This window comes from Oncorhynchus masou, chromosome 18 (genome assembly GCF_036934945.1).
Source record: "Oncorhynchus masou masou isolate Uvic2021 chromosome 18, UVic_Omas_1.1, whole genome shotgun sequence".
Lineage (NCBI taxonomy): Eukaryota > Metazoa > Chordata > Actinopteri > Salmoniformes > Salmonidae > Oncorhynchus > Oncorhynchus masou.
Genome location: NC_088229.1, coordinates 69,252,053 through 69,274,557, shown reverse-complemented (window position 1 = coordinate 69,274,557; position 22,505 = coordinate 69,252,053). Strand labels below are relative to the sequence as shown.

The 22,505-nt window shown below is 47.2% G+C and overlaps 1 protein-coding gene and 1 pseudogene across 1 annotated transcript in view; both read right to left on the bottom strand.

The window, feature by feature from the left end:
• Positions 1-592: 592 nt before the first annotated feature.
• Positions 593-2,137, bottom strand: LOC135559416 (voltage-dependent T-type calcium channel subunit alpha-1G-like; annotated as a pseudogene).
• Positions 2,057-22,505, bottom strand: part of LOC135505195 (voltage-dependent T-type calcium channel subunit alpha-1G-like) — a 235,965-nt gene continuing 215,516 nt past the window's right edge. The window contains exons 28-33 of the mRNA XM_064924359.1: positions 21,928-22,006; positions 21,241-21,362; positions 20,699-21,112; positions 9,742-9,958; positions 8,601-8,868; positions 2,057-2,195 (exon numbers count right to left, since the gene is read on the bottom strand). Of these exons, the coding sequence (XP_064780431.1) occupies positions 2,144-2,195; positions 8,601-8,868; positions 9,742-9,958; positions 20,699-21,112; positions 21,241-21,362; positions 21,928-22,006 (1,152 nt within the window). The 3' untranslated portion in view covers positions 2,057-2,143. The remainder of the gene's footprint in view (positions 2,196-8,600; positions 8,869-9,741; positions 9,959-20,698; positions 21,113-21,240; positions 21,363-21,927; positions 22,007-22,505) is intronic.

Below are 22,505 nucleotides of genomic sequence, written 5' to 3'. Positions count from 1 at the left end.
CATGTATTGTGTAACATGAAGTCCTTTGAGTGTCATCTGATGAAGATCATCAAAGGTTAGTGATTTAATTTGATCTCTATTTGTGCTTTTTGTGACTCCTCTCTTTGGCTGGAAAAATGGCTGGGTTTTTCTGTGAGTTGGTGGTGACCTAACATAATCATTTGTGGTGCTTTCGCTGTAAAGCCTACTTGAAAACGGTATAAGATACATATGTTTGAGGAATTTTAATTATGAGATTTCTGTTATTTTGAATTTGGCTCCCTGCACTTTCAGTGGCTGTTGTCATATCATCCCGTTAATGGATTGCAGCCCTAAGTACTGAGTAAAGGGTTTGAATACTTATGTGAATGTAATATTTCAGTTTTTTATTTGCAAAAAAAAAATATATATTATCTGGAAACCTGTTTTTGCTGTGTAGATTGATGAGGAGGGAAAAAACTATTCAATACATTTTAGAATAAGGTTGTAAAGTAACAAAATGTGGAAAAAGTCAAGGGTCTGAATACTCTCCGAAGGCACTGTACATATATGTATATATATATATATATATATATATATATATATATATTCCTTCAAATACATGATTCTCAGCACATAATTCACTTTCTTTCAGCAAATTAAGAAAGCTACAAAATATCTCTATGGTGAAAAAATAGAACAAAACGGACCAAACCAACAATTATTTTGAACATTGAAACAAACAAGGAGGATAAAACCAATCACAAAATGTCAAAATATAATGAAATAAATCAATTATACATCTGTACAAACACTATGGCCCAATAATTTAAGAAAAATTGTCTCAAAAACGTTCATATTGCTTTGTATCTCCACTGTTGCCCGTGTGAGGGCGAAGTCCCATTAACACCGAGCAGTACCTATAGCGGCCACAGGGGTTGCTATTCAAAGTCCTTGGTGCTGACATCACTCCAGAGGTCATGGGGTCAACCGGCAGCCAATGGCTTGCAGGCATGGTGGAAGAGAATCAGTCATCTTCCTTCTCTGTTTATGCTGTGTTCTTGTTGTTTTGGAAAGACAAGGACTGGTCAAACTACGACTGTACCGCACTGATCTTCAAAAAAAAACAAGGTTGATTTGACCGCTTTGTTGTAGTTTTACCATATTTACTCTCTACGGCATTATTACTAGGACTACCATCATCACGGATACCAAGTGCATCGTGTGTTTGGATGTGTGGCTGTTTGCCTATGTGCATGTGTGTATTGTTCCTTTCTGTGTGTGTACATAAGTGATTGTGTTTACATCAGTGTTTGTGTCAGTGTTCAGTGCTCAGAGCTTGTTTTCTCAAAGAAGCTCAGCAGAGTCAACAGCATGGGATTGGGGTTGGACCCACCTCCCTCCTGGCACAGCCCAAGCCCCAGGCCCTCCCCTACCCGCAGGTCAATGGAGTCCTTGGAGTCACTGGAGGGAGCCCGTCTCCTTAGACAGGAGGTATCCCGGCCATGTAAGGGAGGTGGCATCCCCAGGCCCCCTCCCCCCTGGGGCAGGGTGGAGGCCGGACTGGGGCTCCAGTCCATCAGGGGGGTCGACGGAGATACACGGGAGGCTCATTTTTTTCTTGCGTCGGGGAGAGGGCAGGGTGGTGGTCTGGGAATGCATCTGGAGGCGGTCTGCTCGGGAGACGAACCCCGAGGACGTGGTGCTGTGCTGGGGGCTGGACTCTACAGACGAACACACCTCCACTGAGTGGCGTCGAGGATCGTCCAACCAGAACAGGGGGCGTGACCGGGGCGCAAGGACGCTCCGCCCCTGGGTGTCAGCACTGTGAACCTCTTCAACTGCCCCCCACCACGACCAACCCAGTAACCTTTGTAACTGTCCTCGAGACCTCCGTCCTCTGACCCCAGTCCAACCCCGATGACATCGTCAATCCCCGCCAGCCCCGCCCTGGTGATGAGCGACACTTCCTTATCAGCCGAGGCCTCTTCCTGTCTCCAGGGGCGAGTGGGAGGAAGGGGAGGAGGGGGTAAGGAGTGGGAAGAGGGGTGCTGGGTGTGGACACTCCTGGGGCGAGACGGTTTAGGGGATGCCCCTGGGGTGGTAGGGACCAACTGGAGAGCAGGCTGCTGATGAAGATGGGAGGGCAAGGAAGATGAGGAGGAGAGGGAAGCAACATGGAGGACTACCTCCTCACCTCCATCAGAACACAGGACCTCCTTTGAGTCATTAGATACCTGGCAGAGGAAGGGGGAGAGGGAGGGGGAAAGGGAGGCAGGAAGTAAGTGAGAGTTTGATAGAAGGGGAGAAAGGTGGAAGATGAGAGGGAAAGATGGACATGGAGAGGGGTGAGGCAGTGAGGAGTTGAGAGTGAGAGAAGGGATGAGGGTTTAGGGGGACATAAGGAGGTGAGAGGGGGGAGACAGGTTAGTGTGGGGTGACTGAGTGAGGATGGCCAATAGCCGTGAAGGTCAAAGTTTACTATTAGACCAGCATGGTCCCAATACCAACAATGCCTCATTGTGATACAGAGGCAATGTTGCAACTACAATACATTGAACTTATAGGTCAACTATTAAGTGTATTGCTGTATGTTTATTGCACAAGAAAACTATTTCAGATTCAAATATGTGTCAGTAGTATCTGTATCATAAAGAGATTGAGTGACAGCACATGTTTTACAGTAGCAGCAGTTGTAGGGTACAGTTTGTCTCAGCTCGGGCACTGGGTAAAACCATGGTTGCCCAATGTCATAGGCCCAATCCCAAATCGACCCCTAGACCTTACACTAGCTAATTTTGTCTTCAGTGGATGTTCGCGTGGTCGGAACATAATTACAAATACATTTGTAGAATGAAAATTGACCACAAGAAGCTCAAACAGATACAATGTTTGACTTAAACATAATAATTTCAAATCTTGCTTACATTTGTACATATATCTATTATGCGTGGAAGAACTTGGGAACAGATTTCTTAAATTCAAATCACTTGGAGCTGATTTCCTAGTGTTTAAAAATAAAATGTATAACCAACAATAAACAAATATTTAAAGAAACATTATTATAAATATAATTTTTTTCTTAGAAAATATGGGTGGAACAGTAAAACCACCCAAGGGCCAAATTCGTCCCAAAGGGGGCCAGTTGGGGATCCCTGCTCTAAGGTTGTAGGGTATCGTGTTCCATACCGACAATACCCCTTTGTTAACACAATCAGCTAACACCCAACGACTAAAATCTATTGAACCGTTAGAGGGTGGTACTATCGGGCAGCCCTTCAGCCTTGTCTCCTCAGAGAGGTCAGAGGTCAGAGGGTACGACAGGAGAAGAAAGGTTAGTAGAACATGATGACACACTACACAAGTCTCATATAGCTCTCTTTCCTTATCTTCTGCAGTATCTCGGTTGCTTTGTGACAAAATATGCACAGAGAAAGGAAAAAGGAAACTATTTGAGAGTTTTGGGACAAACGGGACATGACTGTTTAGCGACTGTTATTTGTGAGTCTTGACAGAAAGCATAGCTGTGACAACAGTGACATCTAGTGGACTAATATATTATTGCCAAGCCACAGCCACAATATCGCCACTCCACCTACATTTAGAACTAATACCTATTTGTGATATTGGAACATTTCCTGTCACACTGGGTAACACAAAAAAACGTTGATATTACAACTTTTTCGCGATAGTAAATATTTCATAAGCATAATCATCTTCATACAATCACAACCTCGCACAAAAAGGCCAACAAAGTGTTCCAAAACAGTAATATAAAATATGCGGCCAAATATTGTTCTTGACAGAACTGACAGTACTGATTTAAACCCTGAGTCTTAACAGTGTAATAGCTACAACATTGTGATATGTAGGCCAACCGTCTACCGTTCATAGGCAAAGTGACTGCATTTCAAACAAAAATACAGTACATTCCATCAATCAACGACTGTGTGATAAAGATATCACTAGGTAGATCATGTGACCTCAGAGGGGTTCATAAATGACATAGCCCCCTATTTCCATGAGAATTAACACAGTCTAGCCATTCCAAAACTATGTTCAACACTACCTGCCACCGGTGAGATTTATTGTGTGAGGCAGATGGTTAGAAGACAGGCAGGCAGGCAGGCAGACAATGAATTTTATTTTATTAAATTTTACTAGGCAAGTCAGTTAAGAACAAAGTCTTATTTTCAATGACGGCCTAGGAACAGTGGGTTAACTGCCTGTTCAAAGGCAGAACGACAGATTTGTACCTTGTCAGCTCGGTGATTCGTACTTGCAACCTTTCGGTTACTAGTCAAACGCTCTAACCACTAGGCTACCCTGCCGCCCCAAATGGTGGGAGGAAGCAGGGGAGGAGGAGAGGTCAGAGGAAAGGGGTGTGTGTTTGTGTTGGGGGTTGAATAGGGATGCTCAGTATATCAGTGATAGCAGGTCAGGAGTTAGTGAAGTGTGCATGTTTTTCAGCAGGTGTTATGCGTCTGACGGTTACTAAACTACACTCTGTTAGTAACAGATACAGAACAGATGCAGGACAGGACGGACAGAGAGATGGACAGAAGATCAAGAGCATTGTGAGGGAGGAGGGATGGAGACCATAGTTACACAGAGAACAGAGAGGAAGAAGGGAGTCAGAGGGAGGAGAGAAGATGGACAACATTAAGAGCACAAAGAGAGCAAGCAGAACAGAGAGGAAGGACAGGAAGAATAGAGAGGGAGGACAGGAAGCACAGAGAGGAAGGACAGGAAGAATAGAGAGGGAGGACAGGAAGCACAGAGAGGAAGGACAGGAAGAACAGAGAGGAAGGACAGGAAGAACAGACAGGAAGAATAGAGAGGAAGGACAGGAAGCACAGAGAGGAAGGACAGGAAGAACAGGAAGAACAGACAGGAAGAACAGACAGGAAGGACAGGAAGAAGAGATAGGAAGGACAGGAAGAACAGAGAGGAAGGACAGGAAGAAGAGAGAGGAAGGGCAAGAAGGACAGAGAGGAAACCAGGAAGAACAGAGAGGAAGGACAGGAAGAACAGAGAGGAAGGACAGGAAGAACAGAGAGGAAGGACAGGAAGAACAGAGAGGAAGCACAGGAAAAACAGAGAGGAAGGACAGGAAGAACAGAGAGGAAGGGCAGGAAGAACAGACAGGAAGAATAGAGAGGAAGGACAGGAAGAACAGAGAGGAAGGACAGGAAGAACAGGAAGAACAGACAGGAAGAACAGGAAGTACAGAGAGGAAGGACAGGAAGAACAGGAAGAACAGACAGGAAGAACAGGAAGTACAGAGAGGAAGGACAGGAAGAACAGAGAGGAAGGACAGGAAGGACAAGAAGAACAGAAAGGAAGGACAGGAAGGACAAGAAGAACAGAAAGGAAGGACAGGAAGAAGAGATAGGAAGGACAGGAAGAACAGAGAGGAAGGACAGGAAGAAGAGAGAGGAAGGGCAAGAAGGACAGAGAGGAAACCAGGAAGAACAGAGAGGAAGGACAGGAAGAACAGAGAGGAAGGACAGGAAGAACAGAGAGGAAGGACAGGAAGAACAGAGAGGAAGCACAGGAAAAACAGAGAGGAAGAACAGGAAGAAGAGAGAGGAAGGACATGAAGGACAGGAAGAACAGAGATGAAGGACAGGGATAACAGAGAGGAAGGACAGGAAGGACAGGAAGAACAGAGAGGAAGGACAGGTAGAACAGAGAGGAAGGACAGGAAAAACAGAGAGGAAGGACAGGAAGGACAGGAAGAACAGACATGAACGACAGGAAGGGCAGGAAGAACAGAGAGGAAGGACATGGATAACAGAGAGGAAGGACAGGAAGGACAGGAAGAACAGAGAGGAAGGACAGGTAGAATAGAGAGGAAGGACAGGAAGAACAGAGAGGAAGGACAGGAAGGACAGGAAGAACAGACAGGAAGGACAGGAAGAACAGAGAGGAAGAACAGGAAGAACAGAGAGGAAGGACAGGAAGAACAGAGAGGAAGGACAGGAATAACAGAGAGGAAGAACAGGAAGGACAGGAAGAAAAGAGAGGAAGGACAGGAAGAAAAGGAAGAACAAAGAGGAAGGACAGGAAGGACAGAGAGGAAGGGCAGGAAGAACAGAGAGGAAGAACAGGAAGAACAGATAGGAAGGACAGGAAGGACAGGAAGAAAAGAGAGGAAGGACAGGAAGAAAAGGAAGAACAAAGAGGAAGAACAGGAAGGACAGAGAGGAAGGACAGGAAGAACAGAGAGGAAGGACAGGAAGAACAGATAGGAAGGAAAGGAAGAAGAGAGAGGAAGGACATGAAGAACAGAGAGGAAGGACAGGAAGAACAGAAGGACAGGAAGAACAGAGAGGAAGGACAGGAAGAACAGACAGGAAGAACAGGAAGGACAGAGAGGAAGAACAGGAAGAAGAGAGAGGAAGGACATGAAGAACAGAGAGGAAGAACAGGAAGAACAGACAGGAAGAATAGAGAGGAAGAACAGGAAGAACAGAGAGGAAGGACAGAGAGGATGGACAGGAAGAACAGACAGGAAGAACAGGAAGAACAGAGAGGAAGGAGAGGAAGAACAGAGAGGAAGAACAGGAAGAATAGAGAGGAAGGACAGGAAGAACAGAGAGGAAGGACAGAGAGGATGGACAGGAAGAACAGACAGGAAGAACAGGAAGAATAGAGAGGAAGGAGAGGAAGAACAGAGAGGAAGAACAGGAAGAATAGAGAGGAAGGACAGGAAGAACAGAGAGGAAGGACAGGAAGAACAGAGAGGAAGAACAGGAAGAATAGAGAGGAAGGAAGGAAGAACAGAGAGGAAGGACAGGAAGAAAAGAGGAAGAACAGGAAGAATAGAGAGGAAGGACAGGAAGAACAGAGAGGAAGAACAGGAAGAACAGAGAGGAAGAAGAGGAAGAACAGAGAGGAAGGACAGGAAGAACAGGAAGAACAGACAGGAAGAACAGGAAGAACAGAGAGGAAGGACAGGAAGAACAGAGAGGAAGGACAGGAAGAACAGGAAGAACAGAGAGGAAGGACAGGAAGGACAGAGAGGAAGGACAGGAAGAACAGAGAGGAAGGACAGGAAGGACAGAGAGGAAGGACAGGAAGGACAGAAAGAACAGAGAGGAAGGACAGGATGGACAGAGAGGAAGGACAGGAAGGACAGAGAGGAAGGACAGGAAGGACAGAAAGAACAGAGAGGAAGGACAGGAAGAACAGACAGGAAGAACAGGAAGGACAGAGAGGAAGAACAGGAAGAAGAGAGAGGAAGGACATGAAGAACAGAGAGGAAGAACAGGAAGAACAGACAGGAAGAATAGAGAGGAAGAACAGGAAGAACAGAGAGGAAGGACAGAGAGGATGGACAGGAAGAACAGACAGGAAGAACAGGAAGAATAGAGAGGAAGGAGAGGAAGAACAGAGAGGAAGAACAGGAAGAATAGAGAGGAAGGACAGGAAGAACAGAGAGGAAGGACAGAGAGGATGGACAGGAAGAACAGACAGGAAGAACAGGAAGAATAGAGAGGAAGGACAGGAAGAACAGAGAGGAAGAACAGGAAGAATAGAGAGGAAGGACAGGAAGAACAGAGAGGAAGGACAGGAAGAACAGAGAGGAAGAACAGGAAGAATAGAGAGGAAGGAGAGGAAGAACAGAGAGGAAGGACAGGAAGAACAGAGAGGAAGAACAGGAAGAATAGAGAGGAAGGACAGGAAGAACAGAGAGGAAGAACAGGAAGAACAGAGAGGAAGAAGAGGAAGAACAGAGAGGAAGGACAGGAAGAACAGGAAGAACAGACAGGAAGAACAGGAAGAACAGAGAGGAAGGACAGGAAGAACAGAGAGGAAGGACAGGAAGAACAGGAAGAACAGAGAGGAAGGACAGGAAGGACAGAGAGGAAGGACAGGAAGAACAGAGAGGAAGGACAGGAAGGACAGAGAGGAAGGACAGGAAGGACAGAAAGAACAGAGAGGAAGGACAGGATGGACAGAGAGGAAGGACAGGAAGGACAGAGAGGAAGGACAGGAAGGACAGAAAGAACAGAGAGGAAGAACAGGAAGAACAGAGAGGAAGGACAGGAAGAACAGAGAGGAAGGACAGGAAGGACAGAAAGAACAGAGAGGAAGGACAGGAAGAACAGGAAGAACAGAGAGGAAGAACAGGAAGAACAGAGAGGAAGGACAGGAAGAACAAAGAGGACGGACAGGAAGGACAGAAAGAACAGAGAGGATGGACAGAGAGGATGGACAGGACAGTTTAGGATGAGCGTAACATCATAGTAGAAAAATTAGAAGAACAAGACAATTAAGTAAGTAATTTCAATTTTTTTTGATACCTCTGGTGTGTGGCTGTGTGTTTGTGTGGCTGTGTGTTTGTGTGGCTGTGTGTGTGTGTGACTGTGTGTGGCTGTGGCTGTGTGTGGCTGTGTGTGGCTGTGTGTAGCTGTGTGTTTGTGTGGCTGTGTGTGTGTGTGTGTGTGTGTGTGTGTGTGTGTGTGTGTGTGTGTGTGTGTGTGTGTGTGTGTGTGTGTGTGTGTGTGTGTGTGTGTGTGTGTGGCTGTGTGTGTGGCTGTGTGTGTGTGTGTGTGTGTGTGTGTGTGTGTGTGTGTGTGTGTGTGTGTGTGTGTGTGTGTGTGTGTGTGTGTGTGTGTGTGTGTGTAGCTCACCTGTCTGCGGAGCGTGCGGCTGAGTGTGTGTATCCTCTGGGAGTGTGTGTATACTCTGGGAGTGTGTGTATACTCTGGGAGTGTGAAAGGCTGAGTTTGTGTATACTCTGGGAGTGTGTGTATACTCTGGGAGTGTGAAAGGCTGAGTTTGTGTATACTCTGGGAGTGTGTGTATACTCTGGGAGTGTGTGTATACTCTGGGAGTGTGAAAGGCTGTGAGGACTGCTGGGTCTGTCGTCTGGTTGGGTCCGTAGCGAGGTACATGAGCCTGAGGAAACACAAACAACACAGATAGTTCTTTACACACAAAAATAAAAAGTCATTTTCAAAACAGTATGTGTGGATAAAGTTGGCTACATGTCCTACTGTTCGGGAAATTACTTTTCAGTTTTCCTGAACACTTTTATTGAGGGGAAAGAGTCTGAGTAGAGTGAGGGTGTGAGTGAGTGAGTGAGTGAGTGAGTGAGTGTACATGTGTGCATGCAACAAGGTCTCACGGTCTGACTTCAATTTCCAACATTTGTCTGCGTGTGGAGGGGGGGGTGATAAACAATGTCAAAGTTTAGGCTATTATTCAGAATGATTGAGCTAAAAGGGTTAAAGTTTAGTATAAGGTCAAATGAAAGCGTGGCACTGGGATTGAACGCTGGGATTGAACGCTGGGATTGAACGCTGGGATTGAACCCTGGGATTGAACGCTGGGATTGAACGCTGGGATTGAACGCTGGGATTGAACGCTGGGATTGAAAACTGGAATTGAATGCTGGGATTGAACGCTGGGATTGAACGCTGGGATTGAACGCTGGGATTGAACCCTGGGATTGGACACATCCCCATTCGCCCTGACAAACCACAACCCTACCTAATGGTTAGAGCACTCGCCGTTGCCCTTAGTGGCCAGTTTTGATGTCTTCTCCCGAAAGTCCTGGGACCTGGTCGGCCATCGAATATCGTCTTGGATGTCGAGTGACCTGTCTGGTGTGTGCGTGCCTGTGTGTGTGTGTGTGTGTGTGTGTGTGTGTGTGTGTGTGTGTGTGTGTGTGTGTGTGTGTGTGTGTGTGTGTGTGTGTGTGTGTGTGTGTGTGTGTGTGTGCGCTTGTGTGAACAGTGTCAGCATGTAGAGGGATTGTCTGTACTGTACCTGACAGGGCCTTGTTGATGGTCTGTATGTGCTGTGGTCCTGTAGTCTGTGTCTGTGAGGCTAAACCAGGGGCCAGGCTGGCTCCTGGGGACCCAAAGGGCTTCAGAGACAGGAACATATAGCTGTCATTGGGTAGGGAGTGGGTGCGGCCCACCATTGACTTCCGTACTCTTAGCAGGTTGTCCTCCAACGACTCCCCAGGATCGAGTAACTCCATCTGGGGGACAGAGAGAGATTCAGCCTCTTTCTGGAGTCTCCTGGAGGTCTGACCACTGCTTTTTACAGAGACCTCAGACACTCTCACACACTCTCTGCCCTCACTCACAGCAACACATATAAAATAAGTAATTGTTGACACACAGAATGACAGACCAGACAGACAACCTCATTGCACTAGTGGCAGAGGGGAGACTGGCACAGACCTGGCACTGGACTCAGAGTTACTGAAACTAACTGAAACCATATTGTGTATGTCTTTATTGTGGTCAAACAAATGAATAAAGCATTGGTATGCTTTTCTTGCTGAGATCGTTTATCATTCATGCCATAGGTTTAGACAACAGAGCTACCCTCAGCTCAAAAGGAGAGATCCACAAGAGAGAGAGAGAGAACGAGAGAGAGAGAGAACGAGAGAGAGAGAGAGAGAGAGAGAGAGAGAGAGAGAGAGAGAGAGAGAGAGAGAGAGAGAGAGAGGGAGAAAGACAGAGAGAGAGAGAGGGAGAGAGAGAGGGAGAGAGAGCGAGAGAGACAGAGCCAGAGAGAGCACTTCCATCTCCGCTAGAGGGATCTAGATAGAGAACAGACAAGGACTTGTGAACAGAGAGCACTTCCACTTCTATACACCCTCACCCTCACACACACACCCCCACACCCCCTACCAGTCACTCACTCACTCACTCACTCACTCACTCACTCACTCACTCACTCACTCACTCACTCTGACAAATCACACAGACAGTGAAATGACTCACATATCAGAACATCAGACACAATGTGCTGTAACAACACCCAGTGACATACGTGTTGGTATGGAACTAAAACCCTGCACAACACCAAACACGTAAGATTGAAAACAAACTCAACAACAGAAAAATTAACAGAAACATGGACAAACACACAGGCACAAGAAGATACAGTGCCTTGCGAAAGTATTCGGCCCCCTTGAACTTTGCCACATTTCAGGATTCAAACATAAAGATATAAAACTGTATTTTTTTGTGAAGAATCAACAACAAGTGGGACACAATCATGAAGTGGAACGACATTTATTGGATATTTCAAACTTTTAAACAAAACAAAAACTGAAAAATAGGGCGTGCAAAATTATTCAGCCCCTTTACTTTCAGTGCAGCAAACTCTCTCCAGAAGTTCAGTGAGGATCTCTGAATGATCCAATGTTGACATAAATGACTAATGATGATAAATACAATCCACCTGTGTGTAATCAAGTCTCCGTATAAATGCACCTGCACTGTGATAGTCTCAGAGGTCCGTTAAAAGCGCAGAGAGCATCATCAAGAACAAGGAACACACCAGGCAGGTCCGAGATACTGTTGCGAAGAAGTTTAAAACCGGATTTGGATACAAAAATATTTCCCAAGCTTTAAACATCCCAAGGAGCACTGTGCAAGCGATAATATTGAAATGGAAGGAGTATCAGACCACTGCAAATCTACCAAGACCTGGCCGTCCCTCTAAACTTTCAGCTCATACAAGGAGAAGACTGATCAGAGATGCAGCCAAGAGGCCCATGATCACTCTGGATGAACTGCAGAGATCTACAGCTGAGGTGGGAGACTCTGTCCATAGGACAACAATCAGTCGTATATTGCACAAATCTGGCCTTTATGGAAGAGTGGCAAGAAGAAAGCCATTTCTTAAAGATATCCACAAAAAGTGTCGTTTAAAGTTTGCCACAAGCCACCTGGGAGACACACCAAACATGTGGAAGAAGGTGCTCTGGTCAGATGAAACCAAAATGGAACTTTTTGGCAACAATGCAAAACGTTATGTTTGGCGTAAAAGCAACACAGCTCATCACCCTGAACACTACATACCCACTGTCAAACATGGTGGTAGCAGCATCATGGTTTGGGCCTGCTTTTCCTCAGCAGGGACAGGGAAATGGTTAAAATTGATGGGAAGATGGATGGAGCCAAATACAGGACCATTCTGGAAGAAAACCTGATGGAGTCTGCAAAAGACCTGAGACTGGGACGGAGATTTGTCTTCCAACAAGACAATGATCCAAAACATAAAGCAAAATCTAAAATGGAATGGTTCAAAAAAAACATATCCAGGTGTTAGAATGGCCAAGTCAAAGTCCAGACCTGAATCCAATCGAGAATCAGTGTAAAGAACTGAAAACTGCTGTTCACAAATGCTCTCCATCCAACCTCACTGAGCTCGAGCTGTTTTGCAAGGAGGAATGGGAAACAATTTCAGTCTCTCTATGTGCAAAACTGATAGAGACATACACCAAGCGACTTACAGCTTTAATCGCAGCAAAAGGTGGCGTTACAAAGTATTAACTTAAGGGGGCTGAATAGTTTTTGATTTGTTAAAAAAAGTTTGAAATATCCAATAAATGTCGTTCCACTTCATGATTGTGTCCCACTTGATGTTGATTCTTCACAAAAAAATACATTTTTATATCTTTATGTTTGAAGCCTGAAATGTGGCAAAAGGTCGCAAAGTTCAAGGGGGCCGAATACTTTCGCAAGGCACTGTATATGAACCTCCCTACAGACCAACAGATATATGAATCTCATTACAGACCAACAGATATATGAATCTCCTTACAGACCAACAGATATATGAACCTCCTTACAGACCAACAGATATATGAACCTCCTTACAGACCAACAGATATATGAACCTCCCTACAGACCAACAGATATATGAATCTCATTACAGACCAACAGATATATGAACCTCCTTACAGACCAACAGATATATGAATCTCATTACAGACCAACAGATATATGAACCTCCCTACAGACCAACAGATATATGCATCTCATTACAGACCAACAGATATATGCATCTCATTACAGACCAACAGATATATGCATCTCATTACAGACCAACAGATATATGCATCTCATTACAGACCAACAGATATATGCATCTCATTACAGACCAACAGATATATGCATCTCATTACAGACCAACAGATATATGAATCTCATTACAGACCAACAGATATATGCATCTCATTACAGACCAACAGATATATGAACCTCATTACAGACCAACAGATATATGAACCTTATTACAGACCAACAGATATATGAACCTCATTACAGACCAACAGATATATGAACCTCATTACAGACCAACAGATATATGAACCTCCTTACAGACCAACAGATATATGCACAGTGTCACGTCTTAGTATTTTGTGTTTTCGTTAATTAGTTGGTCAGACCAGGGTGTGACATGGGTTTATGTTCTTGTATTTGGTATTGGGGTTTTGTAGTTATTGGGATTGCGGCTGAGTAGGGGTGTTGCATAGGCTTGGCTGCCTGAGGTGGTTCTCAATCAGAGTCAGGTGATTCTCGTTGTCTCTGATTGGGAACCGTATTTAGGTAGCCTGGGTTTCACTTTGTATTTCGTAGGTGATTGTTCCTGTCTCTGTGTAGTGTTCACCAGATAGGCTGTAATTAGTTAGTTTTGTATTGTTTTGTTTTGTTGTTTTGTATTAATTTAAGTTATTTCATGTATCGCTATCTTCTACATTAAAGACATGAGTAACCACCACGCTGCATTTCGGTCCGACTCTCTTTCACGAAGAACGCCGTTACAGAATCACCCACCACACACGGACCGAGCAGCGTGTCAATGGGCAGGAGCCACAGGAGAAGCAACAAAGGCAGCAACAGCGATCACAGGACTTCTGGAATTGGGAGTAGAAATTGTTCGGAGAAGGACCCTGGAATCAGCCTGGAGAATATCGCCGCCCCAAAGAAGAACTGGAGGCGGAGAGACCTGGGAGGAGCCGGTATGAGGAGGCAGCGCGGCGACGTGGATGGAAGCCCGAGAGTCAGCCCCAAAAATTTCTTGGGGGGAGGCTCAGGGAGAGTGTGGCAGAGTCAGGAGTCAGACCTGAGCTCACTCTCCCTGTTTATCGTGAGGAGCCAAGGAGGAGACCAGAACCGGTGTTGGAGGTGAGCGAAGCAGAGACTGTGAAGGAGTTAATGGGGAAATTGGAGGAGAAAGAAATGAGGGAGTTGCTGTGTTGGTGCTTTTTGCATGGAATTCGCCCGACGGAATGTGTCAGGGATTTAATGGCACCTGGGTCAGCGCTTCATACTCGTCCTGAGGTGCGTGTTAGTTGGCTAGTGAAGTTGGTGCCAGCCTCACGCACCAGGCCTCCTGTGCACATCCCTAGCCTTGCACGTCCTGTGTCAACAATGCTCTCAAGATCTCCAGTGCGCCTTCACGGTCTAGCCCATCCTGTGTCTCCTCCACACACCAGCCATTCGGTGGCAGCTCCCCGCACCAGGTTTCCTGTGCGTGTCCTCGGCCCAGTACCACCAGTGCCAGCACCACGCATCAGGCCTACAGTGCGCCTCGCTTCTCCTGCGCTGCCGGAGCCTCCCGCCTCTTCAGCGCTGTCGAAGCCTTCCTCCTCTACAGCGCTGCTGGATTCTCCCGCCTGTTTAGCGCTGCCGGAGCCTTCCTCCTCTCCTGCGCTGCCGGAGCCTCCCGCCCATTTAGCGCAGCCAGAGCTGCCAGTCTGCATGGAGCAGCCGGAGATGCCAGTCTGCATGGAGCAGCCAGAGCTGCCAGTCTGCATGGAGCAGCCAGAGCTCCCAGTCTGCATGGAGCAGCCAGAGCTGCCAGTCTGCATGGAGCAGCCAGAGCTGCCAGTCTGCATGGAGCTGCCAGTCTGCATGGAGCTGCCAGTCTGCAAGGAGCTGCCAGTCTGCAAGGAGCTGCCAGTCTGCAAGGAGCTGCCAGTCTGCAAGGAGCAGCCAGAGCCGCCAGTCAGCATGAAGCAGCCAGAGCCGTCAGTCTGCCAGGATCCGCCAGACAGCCAGACTCTTCCAGATCTGCCAGTCAGCCAGACTCTTCCAGATCTGCCAGTCAGCCAGACTCTTCCAGATCTGCCAGTCAGCCAGACACTTCCAGAACGGCCAGTCAGCCAGACTCTTCCAGATCTGCCAGTCAGCCAGACTCTTCCAGATCTGCCAGTCAACCAAACTCTTCCAGATCTGCCAGTCAACCAGACTCTTCCAGATCTGCTAGTCAACCAGACTCTTCCAGATCTTCTAGTCAGCCAGACTCTTCCAGATCTGCTAGTCAGCCAGACTCTTCCAGATCTGCTAGTCAACCAGACTCTTCTAGATCTGCTAGTCAACCAGACTCTTCCAGATCCGCTAGTCATCCAGATTCTTCCAGATCTGCCAGTCAAACAGAATCTTCCAGATCTGCTAGTCAACCAGAATCTTCCAGATCCTCCAGCCAGCCAGGATCTACCGGAGCCTACTACCTGCCTGAGGCTTCATCTCAGTACTGGGATTCCTCTCAGTACTGGGCTTCCTCTCAGTGCTGGGCTTTCTCTCATGACTGGGCTTTCTCTCAATACTGGGCTGCCCCTCAGTCCGAGCTGCCCCTCAGTCCCGAGCTTCCCCTCAGTCCCGAGCTTCCCCTCAGTCCCGAGCTTCCCTTCAGTCCCGAGCTTCCCCTCAGTCCCGAGCTGCCCCTCAGTTCAGTGGGGTTCTGGGTGAGGACTTTTTGGCCATGGTCGGCGGCGAGGGTGGATCATCCCAGGACGCGAAGGGGAGGAACTATGACATTTATGGAGTGGGGTCCACGTCCCTAACCGGAACCGCCACCATGGACAGACGCCCACTCGGACCCTCCCTATGGTTTTGAGGTGCGTCCGGGAGTCCGCGCCTTAGGGGGGGTTCTGTCACGCCTTGGTTTTAGTATTTTGTGTTTTCGTTAATTAGTTGGTCAGGCCAGGGTGTGACATGGGTTTATGTTGTTGTATTTCTTATTGGGGTTTTGTAGTTATTGGGATTGCGGCTGAGTAGGGGTGTTGCATAGGCTTGGCTGCCTGAGGCGGTTCTCAATCAGAGTCAGGTGATTCTCGTTGTCTCTGATTGGGAACCGTATTTAGGTAGCCTGGGTTTCACTTTGTATTTCGTGGGTGATTGTTCCTGTCTCTGTGTAGTGTTCACCAGATAGGCTGTAATTAGTTTTCACATTCTGTTTGTTGTTTTGTATTTATTTAAGTTATTTCATGTATCGCTATCTTCTACATTAAAGACATGAGTAACCACCACGCTGCATTTCGGTCCGACTCTCTTTCAACAAACGAAGAACGCCGTTACACACAGTGCACAGACTCGATGTAATAATGGACACAGGATAAGAACAGGAACCTGTACAGACTTGATGTAATAATGGACACAGGATAAGAACAGGAACCTGTAAAGACTTGATGTAATAATGGACACAGGATAAGAACAGGAACCTGTACAGACGTGATGTAATAATGGACACAGGATAAGAACAGGAACCTGTACAGACGTGATGTAATAATGGACACAGGATAAGAACAGGAACCTGTACAGACTTGATGTAATAATGGACACAGGATAAGAACAGGAACCTGTAAAGACGTGATGTAATAATGGACACAGGATAAGAACAGGAACCTGTACAGACTTGATGTAATAATGGACACAGGATAAGAACAGGAACCTGTAAAGACGTGATGTAATAATGGACACAGGATAAGAACAGGAACCTGTACAGACTTGATGTAATAATGGACACAGGATAAGAACAGGAACCTGTAAAGACTTGATGTAATAATGGACACAGGATAAGAACAGGAACCTGTAAAGACTTGATGTAATAATGGACACAGGATAAGAACAGGAACCTGTAAAGACGTGATGTAATAATGGACACAGGATAAGAACAGGAACCTGTAAAGACTTGATGTAATAATGGACACAGGATAAGAACAGGAACCTGTACAGACGTGATGTAATAATGGACACAGGATAAGAACAGGAACCTGTACAGACGTGATGTAATAATGGACACAGGATAAGAACAGGAACCTGTACAGACGATGTAATAATGGACACAGGATAAGAACAGGAACCTGTAAAGACTTGATGTAATAATGGACACAGGATAAGAACAGGAACCTGTACAGACTTGATGTAATAATGGACACAGGATGAGAACAGGAACCTGTAAAGACTTGATGTAATAATGGACACAGGATAAGAACAGGAACCTGTACAGACTTGATGTAATAATGGACACAGGATGAGAACAGGAACCTGTAAAGACTTGATGTAATAATGGACACAGGATAAGAACAGGAACCTGTACAGACTTGATGTAATACAACGCTAGTTTAGCTCGGCTGTTTCTAGAACACTGGGTGCCATATTGTTCAAACTTGGGTTCTCTGCTTAAGGCTTACTGTTTTTGGCATCCCTCCCTCCCTCCCTGACTCACCCTTAACCGGGATAATGAATTGGGAAAATGCTTTCTGACAGACCTTGCAGAAGGGGCAGAGGTCCTAACTAGAGGCTGAGTGGGCGCCTGCCAACTTTTCAGAATCACACACCAGTTAGAAGCAGGGAGGCTATTAATGCTGCAGCATTACGTTTAAAAGCTTTTAGCAAACGCTGTTTGGCAATGCTAATGTGATTGGCTGTAGCATTTTGTCCGGAATGACAAAAAAAGAGGCCATTGGATGCATAATTCAACAGGGATACATTGCTTATTGTGTGTGTGTGTGTGTGTGTGGATGTGTGTGTGTGTGTGTGTGTGTGTGTGTGTGTGTGTGTGTGTGTGTGTGTGTGTGTGTGTGTGTGTGTGTGTGTGTGTGTGTGTGTGTGTGTGTGTGTGCCTAGCCAGCTTGGCAGCAAAATCAAATTATTATCATTAGTTTGTGTTAAATCCCTGGGTGGCTCGAGGCTCGAAGCCAAGATTGTGTGTGTGTGTGTGTGTGTGTGTGTGTGTGTGTGTGTGTGTGTGTGTGTGTGGTAGGTAGGTAGGTAGACTACCATATCATTACCCAGTACAGCCAAGCTGAGAGAGGGATGTTGGAGGGTGAACACTTTCTAATAATATTATGGGCCAAGGAACCCACAGGGATTGGAGAGAAAGCTGGAGGGAGGGGTTGAGTTAGAGTTGAGGGGAGGGTGTGTACCAGAGATTGAGGCCTAGAGGAAACTTCAGCATTGGTGTGTAGTTGAGGCGGGTGGGTGATTGTGTGAGGCGGGTGGGTGATTGTGTGAGGCAGATGGGTGGGTGAGTGAGTTAGTGAGTGTGAGAGAGAGCGGCTGAGAGTCAGAGAGAGAGAGAGAGAGAGAGAGAGAGAGAGAGAGAGAGAGAGAGAGAGAGAGAGAGAGAGAGAGAGAGAGAAGACATGGTGTGTGAACATGCTTCAGGACAGGCTTCAGGTCTGGTCTATAGGTCGTCTATACTCCTGCCTAAATACTGAAGGTTCCTTCTCCAGACCAGAAGGGGGCAGTTAAACACTTCCAAAACTAGGAGGATTGGAGCAGAGCCATAGCTGGGGGAAGTAGTTTGGGGATGTTTTTTTTTATTCATTATTGTGATTTTTCAGAGGGTTCTGCAGCACCCTCAGTGCCCGTACTTCACACAGCTATGGACTTAACCACACAGAGCGAGGGATGACAGAAAGGAGAGAGAGGAAAGAGGGATGACAGAAAGGAGAGAGAGGAAAGAGGGATGACAGAAAGGAGAGAGAGGAAAGAGGGATGACAGAAAGGAGAGAGAGGAAAGAGGGATGACAGAAAGGAGAGAGAGGAAAGAGGGATGACAGAGAGGAGAGAGAGGAAAGAGGGATGACAGAGAGGAGAGAGAGGAAAGAGGGATGACAGAAAGGGAGAGAGAGGAAAGAGGGATGACAGAGAGGAGAGAGAGGAAAGAGGGATGACAGAAAGGAGAGAGAGGAAAGAGGGATGACAGAAAGGAGAGAGAGGAAAGAGGGATGACAGAAAGGAGAGAGAGGAAAGAGGGATGACAGAAAGGAGAGATGGAAAGAGGGATGACAGAAAGGAGAGAGAGGAAAGAGGGATGACAGAAAGGAGAGAGAGGAGAGGGATGACAGAAAGGAGAGAGAGGAAAGAGGGATGACAGAAAGGAGAGAGAGGAGAGGGATGACAGAAAGGAGAGAGAGGAAAGAGGGATGACAGAAAGGAGAGAGAGGAAAGAGGGATGACAGAGAGGAGAGAGAGGAAAGAGGGATGACAGAAAGGAGAGAGAGGAAAGAGGGATGACAGAAAGGAGAGAGAGGAAAGAGGGATGACAGAAAGGAGAGAGAGGAAAGAGGGATGACAGAAAGGAGAGAGAGGAAAGAGGGATGACAGAGAGGAGAGAGAGGAAAGAGGGATGACAGAAAGGAGAGAGAGGAAAGAGGGATGACAGAAAGGAGAGAGAGGAAAGAGGGATGACAGAAAGGAGAGAGAGGAAAGAGGGATGACAGAAAGGAGAGAGAGGAAAGAGGGATGACAGAAAGGAGAGAGAGGAAAGAGGGATGACAGAAAGGAGAGAGAGGAAAGAGGGATGACAGAAAGGAGAGAGAGGAAAGAGGGATGACAGAAAGGAGAGAGAGGAAAGAGGGATGACAGAAAGGAGAGAGAGGAAAGAGGGATGACAGAAAGGAGAGAGAGGAAAGAGGGATGACAGAAAGGAGAGAGAGGAAAGAGGGATGACAGAAAGGAGAGAGAGGAAAGAGGGCTACAGCGCAACCTCTAGTCACTATAAAAAGACCTGTTGGCTGAGAATAGTAGTCAAGTCAACGGCATGACGTTGTGTCTTTCCCATGGTACTACAGTGACCTAACTATGCCTGGCACTACTCTAGTGAGGCACACACAGACACACAGACACACAGACACACAGACACACAACCAGTTGAACACAAACACACTACGAGCAGACGACCAAAGAGACACAGACACACTACAAGCAGACGACCACAGACACACAGACACAAAACCAGTTGAACACAAACACACTACGAGCAGACGACCACAGAGACAGACACAAACACACTATGAGCAGACGACCACAGAGACAGACACAAACACACTACGAGCAGACGACCACAGAGACACAGACACACAGACACACTACGAGCAGACGACCACAGAGACAGACACAAACACACTATGAGCAGACGACCACAGAGACACAGACACACAGACACACTACGAGCAGACGGCCACAGAGACACAGACACACAGACACACTACGAGCAGACAACAACAGAGACACAGACACACAGACACACAGACACACTACGAGCAGACGGCCACAGAGACACAGACACACTACGAGCAGACGGCCACAGAGACACAGACACACTACGAGCAGACGGCCACAGAGACACAGACACACTACGAGCAGACGGCCACAGAGACACAGACACACAGACACACTACGAGCAGACAACAACAGAGACACAGACACACAGACACACTACGAGCAGACGGCCACAGAGACACAGACACACTACGAGCAGACGGCCACAGAGACACAGACACACTACGAGCAGACGGCCACAGAGACACAGACACACTACGAGCAGACGGCCACAGAGACACAGACACACTACGAGCAGACGGCCACAGAGACACAGACACACTACGAGCAGACGGCCACAGAGACACAGACACACAAACACACTACGAGCAGACGGCCACAGAGACACAGATAGGTGGACAGAGAAGTCGGAAAAACTCCTTCAGAAGCTCGACAGATACGGACAAAAAAATCTGAATGCAGATGTTCCTGCAGCTCCTCATTGGTGAATCCTTTTTGTCCCTGAACAAGGGATGGGATGAACTCCAAACCCAACTAACACACACACACACACGCGCACACACACACACGCACACGCACACGCACACACACACACACAAATAGGTGTAAATCCCACACACCTCTAGTGGTGTCTCCAGGACTAGCAGGGGACCTGAGCTGATGTCTCTTGAGGTGATATCTGCTTGGGGAGAATCCACCATCACGCTGGCACTCCTCTGGATCCTCTCTGGAGACCTCCAGGGGGGGACACCAGGTCCGCCCACCTCCATGCCCAAGTCCAGGTGGCTTAGCTGGGGTGATCTCCCACTGCCTCCCCCTCCTCCATGCTGGAGCTCCAGCTGTAGTTCAGCCTCCAGCTCTGCCTCCTCCTTGGCCTCTTTGTTGCTCTCCTCCAGGTGCTTCATGAGGACGGCTATGACCACGTTGACCAGGACAAACTGGGCTGTCAACACAAAGGAGACGAAGTAGATGGGGGAGACCACCGTGTTGTAACAGGTGCCTGCATTCTCCTGTTGACAGTCTCTCAGGGTGTCCTGGAGGGGACAAACATATTCGGATGAACACATGACGAAAGAGACACATAACACATACAGACACTGTATACTGTCAATCCAGAATAATGACAAACAGCAGTTGATCCAAAATGGTGGACCAGTCTCACCTTCATAATGCCGTTCCAGTTGTCTCCTGTGGAAACTCTGAACAGCAGTAGGAAGGCCATGCCAAAGTTCTTGAACGTAGCATAGCGCCCCAAACCCTCACACGGGTGCAGCTCATCACAAACTGAGAGAGGGAGAGAGAGAGAGAGAGAGAGAGAGAGAGAGGGAGACCGAGAGAGAGAGGGAGACAGAGAGAGAGAGACAGGGAGAGGGAGGCAGAGAGAGAGAAAGAGAGAGGGAGACAGAGAGAGAGAGAGACAGAGAGAGAGAGAGAGAGAGAGAGAGAGAGAGAGAGAGAGAGAGAGAGAGAGAGGGAGAGACAGAGTGACAGAAAGACAGAGAGAGACAGAGAGGGAGAGACAGAGAGAGGGAGACACCGAGAGACAGGAGACAGAGAGATACAGAGAGACAGAGAGAGGAAGAGACAAAGAGGGACAGACAGAGAAGGGAGACAGAAAGATGGAGAGAAAATCAGAGCTGTGTATGTTCCACAACAACAACGGGCATTACAATTAAATTGTAATCACAGTGAAATAATTATATTTATCTGGACGCTAAGCCACAATTGGTAAAAATCTATTAATTAAATAAAGGAAAACGAAGGGAATCAACAACAACAGCAAAAAAACATGTGAATTAAGCCCCAGCAGAGAACATTTTAAACCCAGAGCAGATGTGTGTGTTCTTACTGAGGTCACCAAACAATTCAACTCCCAGTGCTGCAAAGATAAAGAAGAGCAGCATGAAGAGAAGACCCAGATTCCCCACCTGTAGAGAGAGAAGAGAGGAGAGGAGAGGAGAGGAGAAGAGAGGAAAGGAGAGGAGAGGAGAGGAGAGGAGAGGGGAGGAGAGGAGAGGAGAGGAGAGAAGAGGAGAGGAGTGGAGAGGAGAGGAGAGGAGAGGAGAGGAGAGGAGAGGAGAGGAGAGGAGAGGAGAAGAGAAGAGAAGTGAAGAGAAGAGAAGTGAAGAGAAGAGAAGAGAAGAGAAGAGAAGAGAAGAAGAGAGGAGAGAGAGGAGAGGAGAGGAGAGGAGAGGAGAAGAGAAGAGAGGAGAGGGAGGAGAGGAGAGGAGAGGAGAGGAGAGGAGGAGAGGAGAGGAGAGGAGAGGAGAGGAGAGGAGAGGAGAGGAGAGGAGAGGAGAAAAGAAGAGGAGGAGAAGAGAGGGAGAGGAGAGGAGAGGAGAGGAGAGGAGAAGAGAGGAGAAGAGAAGAGAAGAGAAGTGAAGAGAAGAGGAGGAGAAGAGAGGAGAGGAGAGGAGAGGAGAGGAG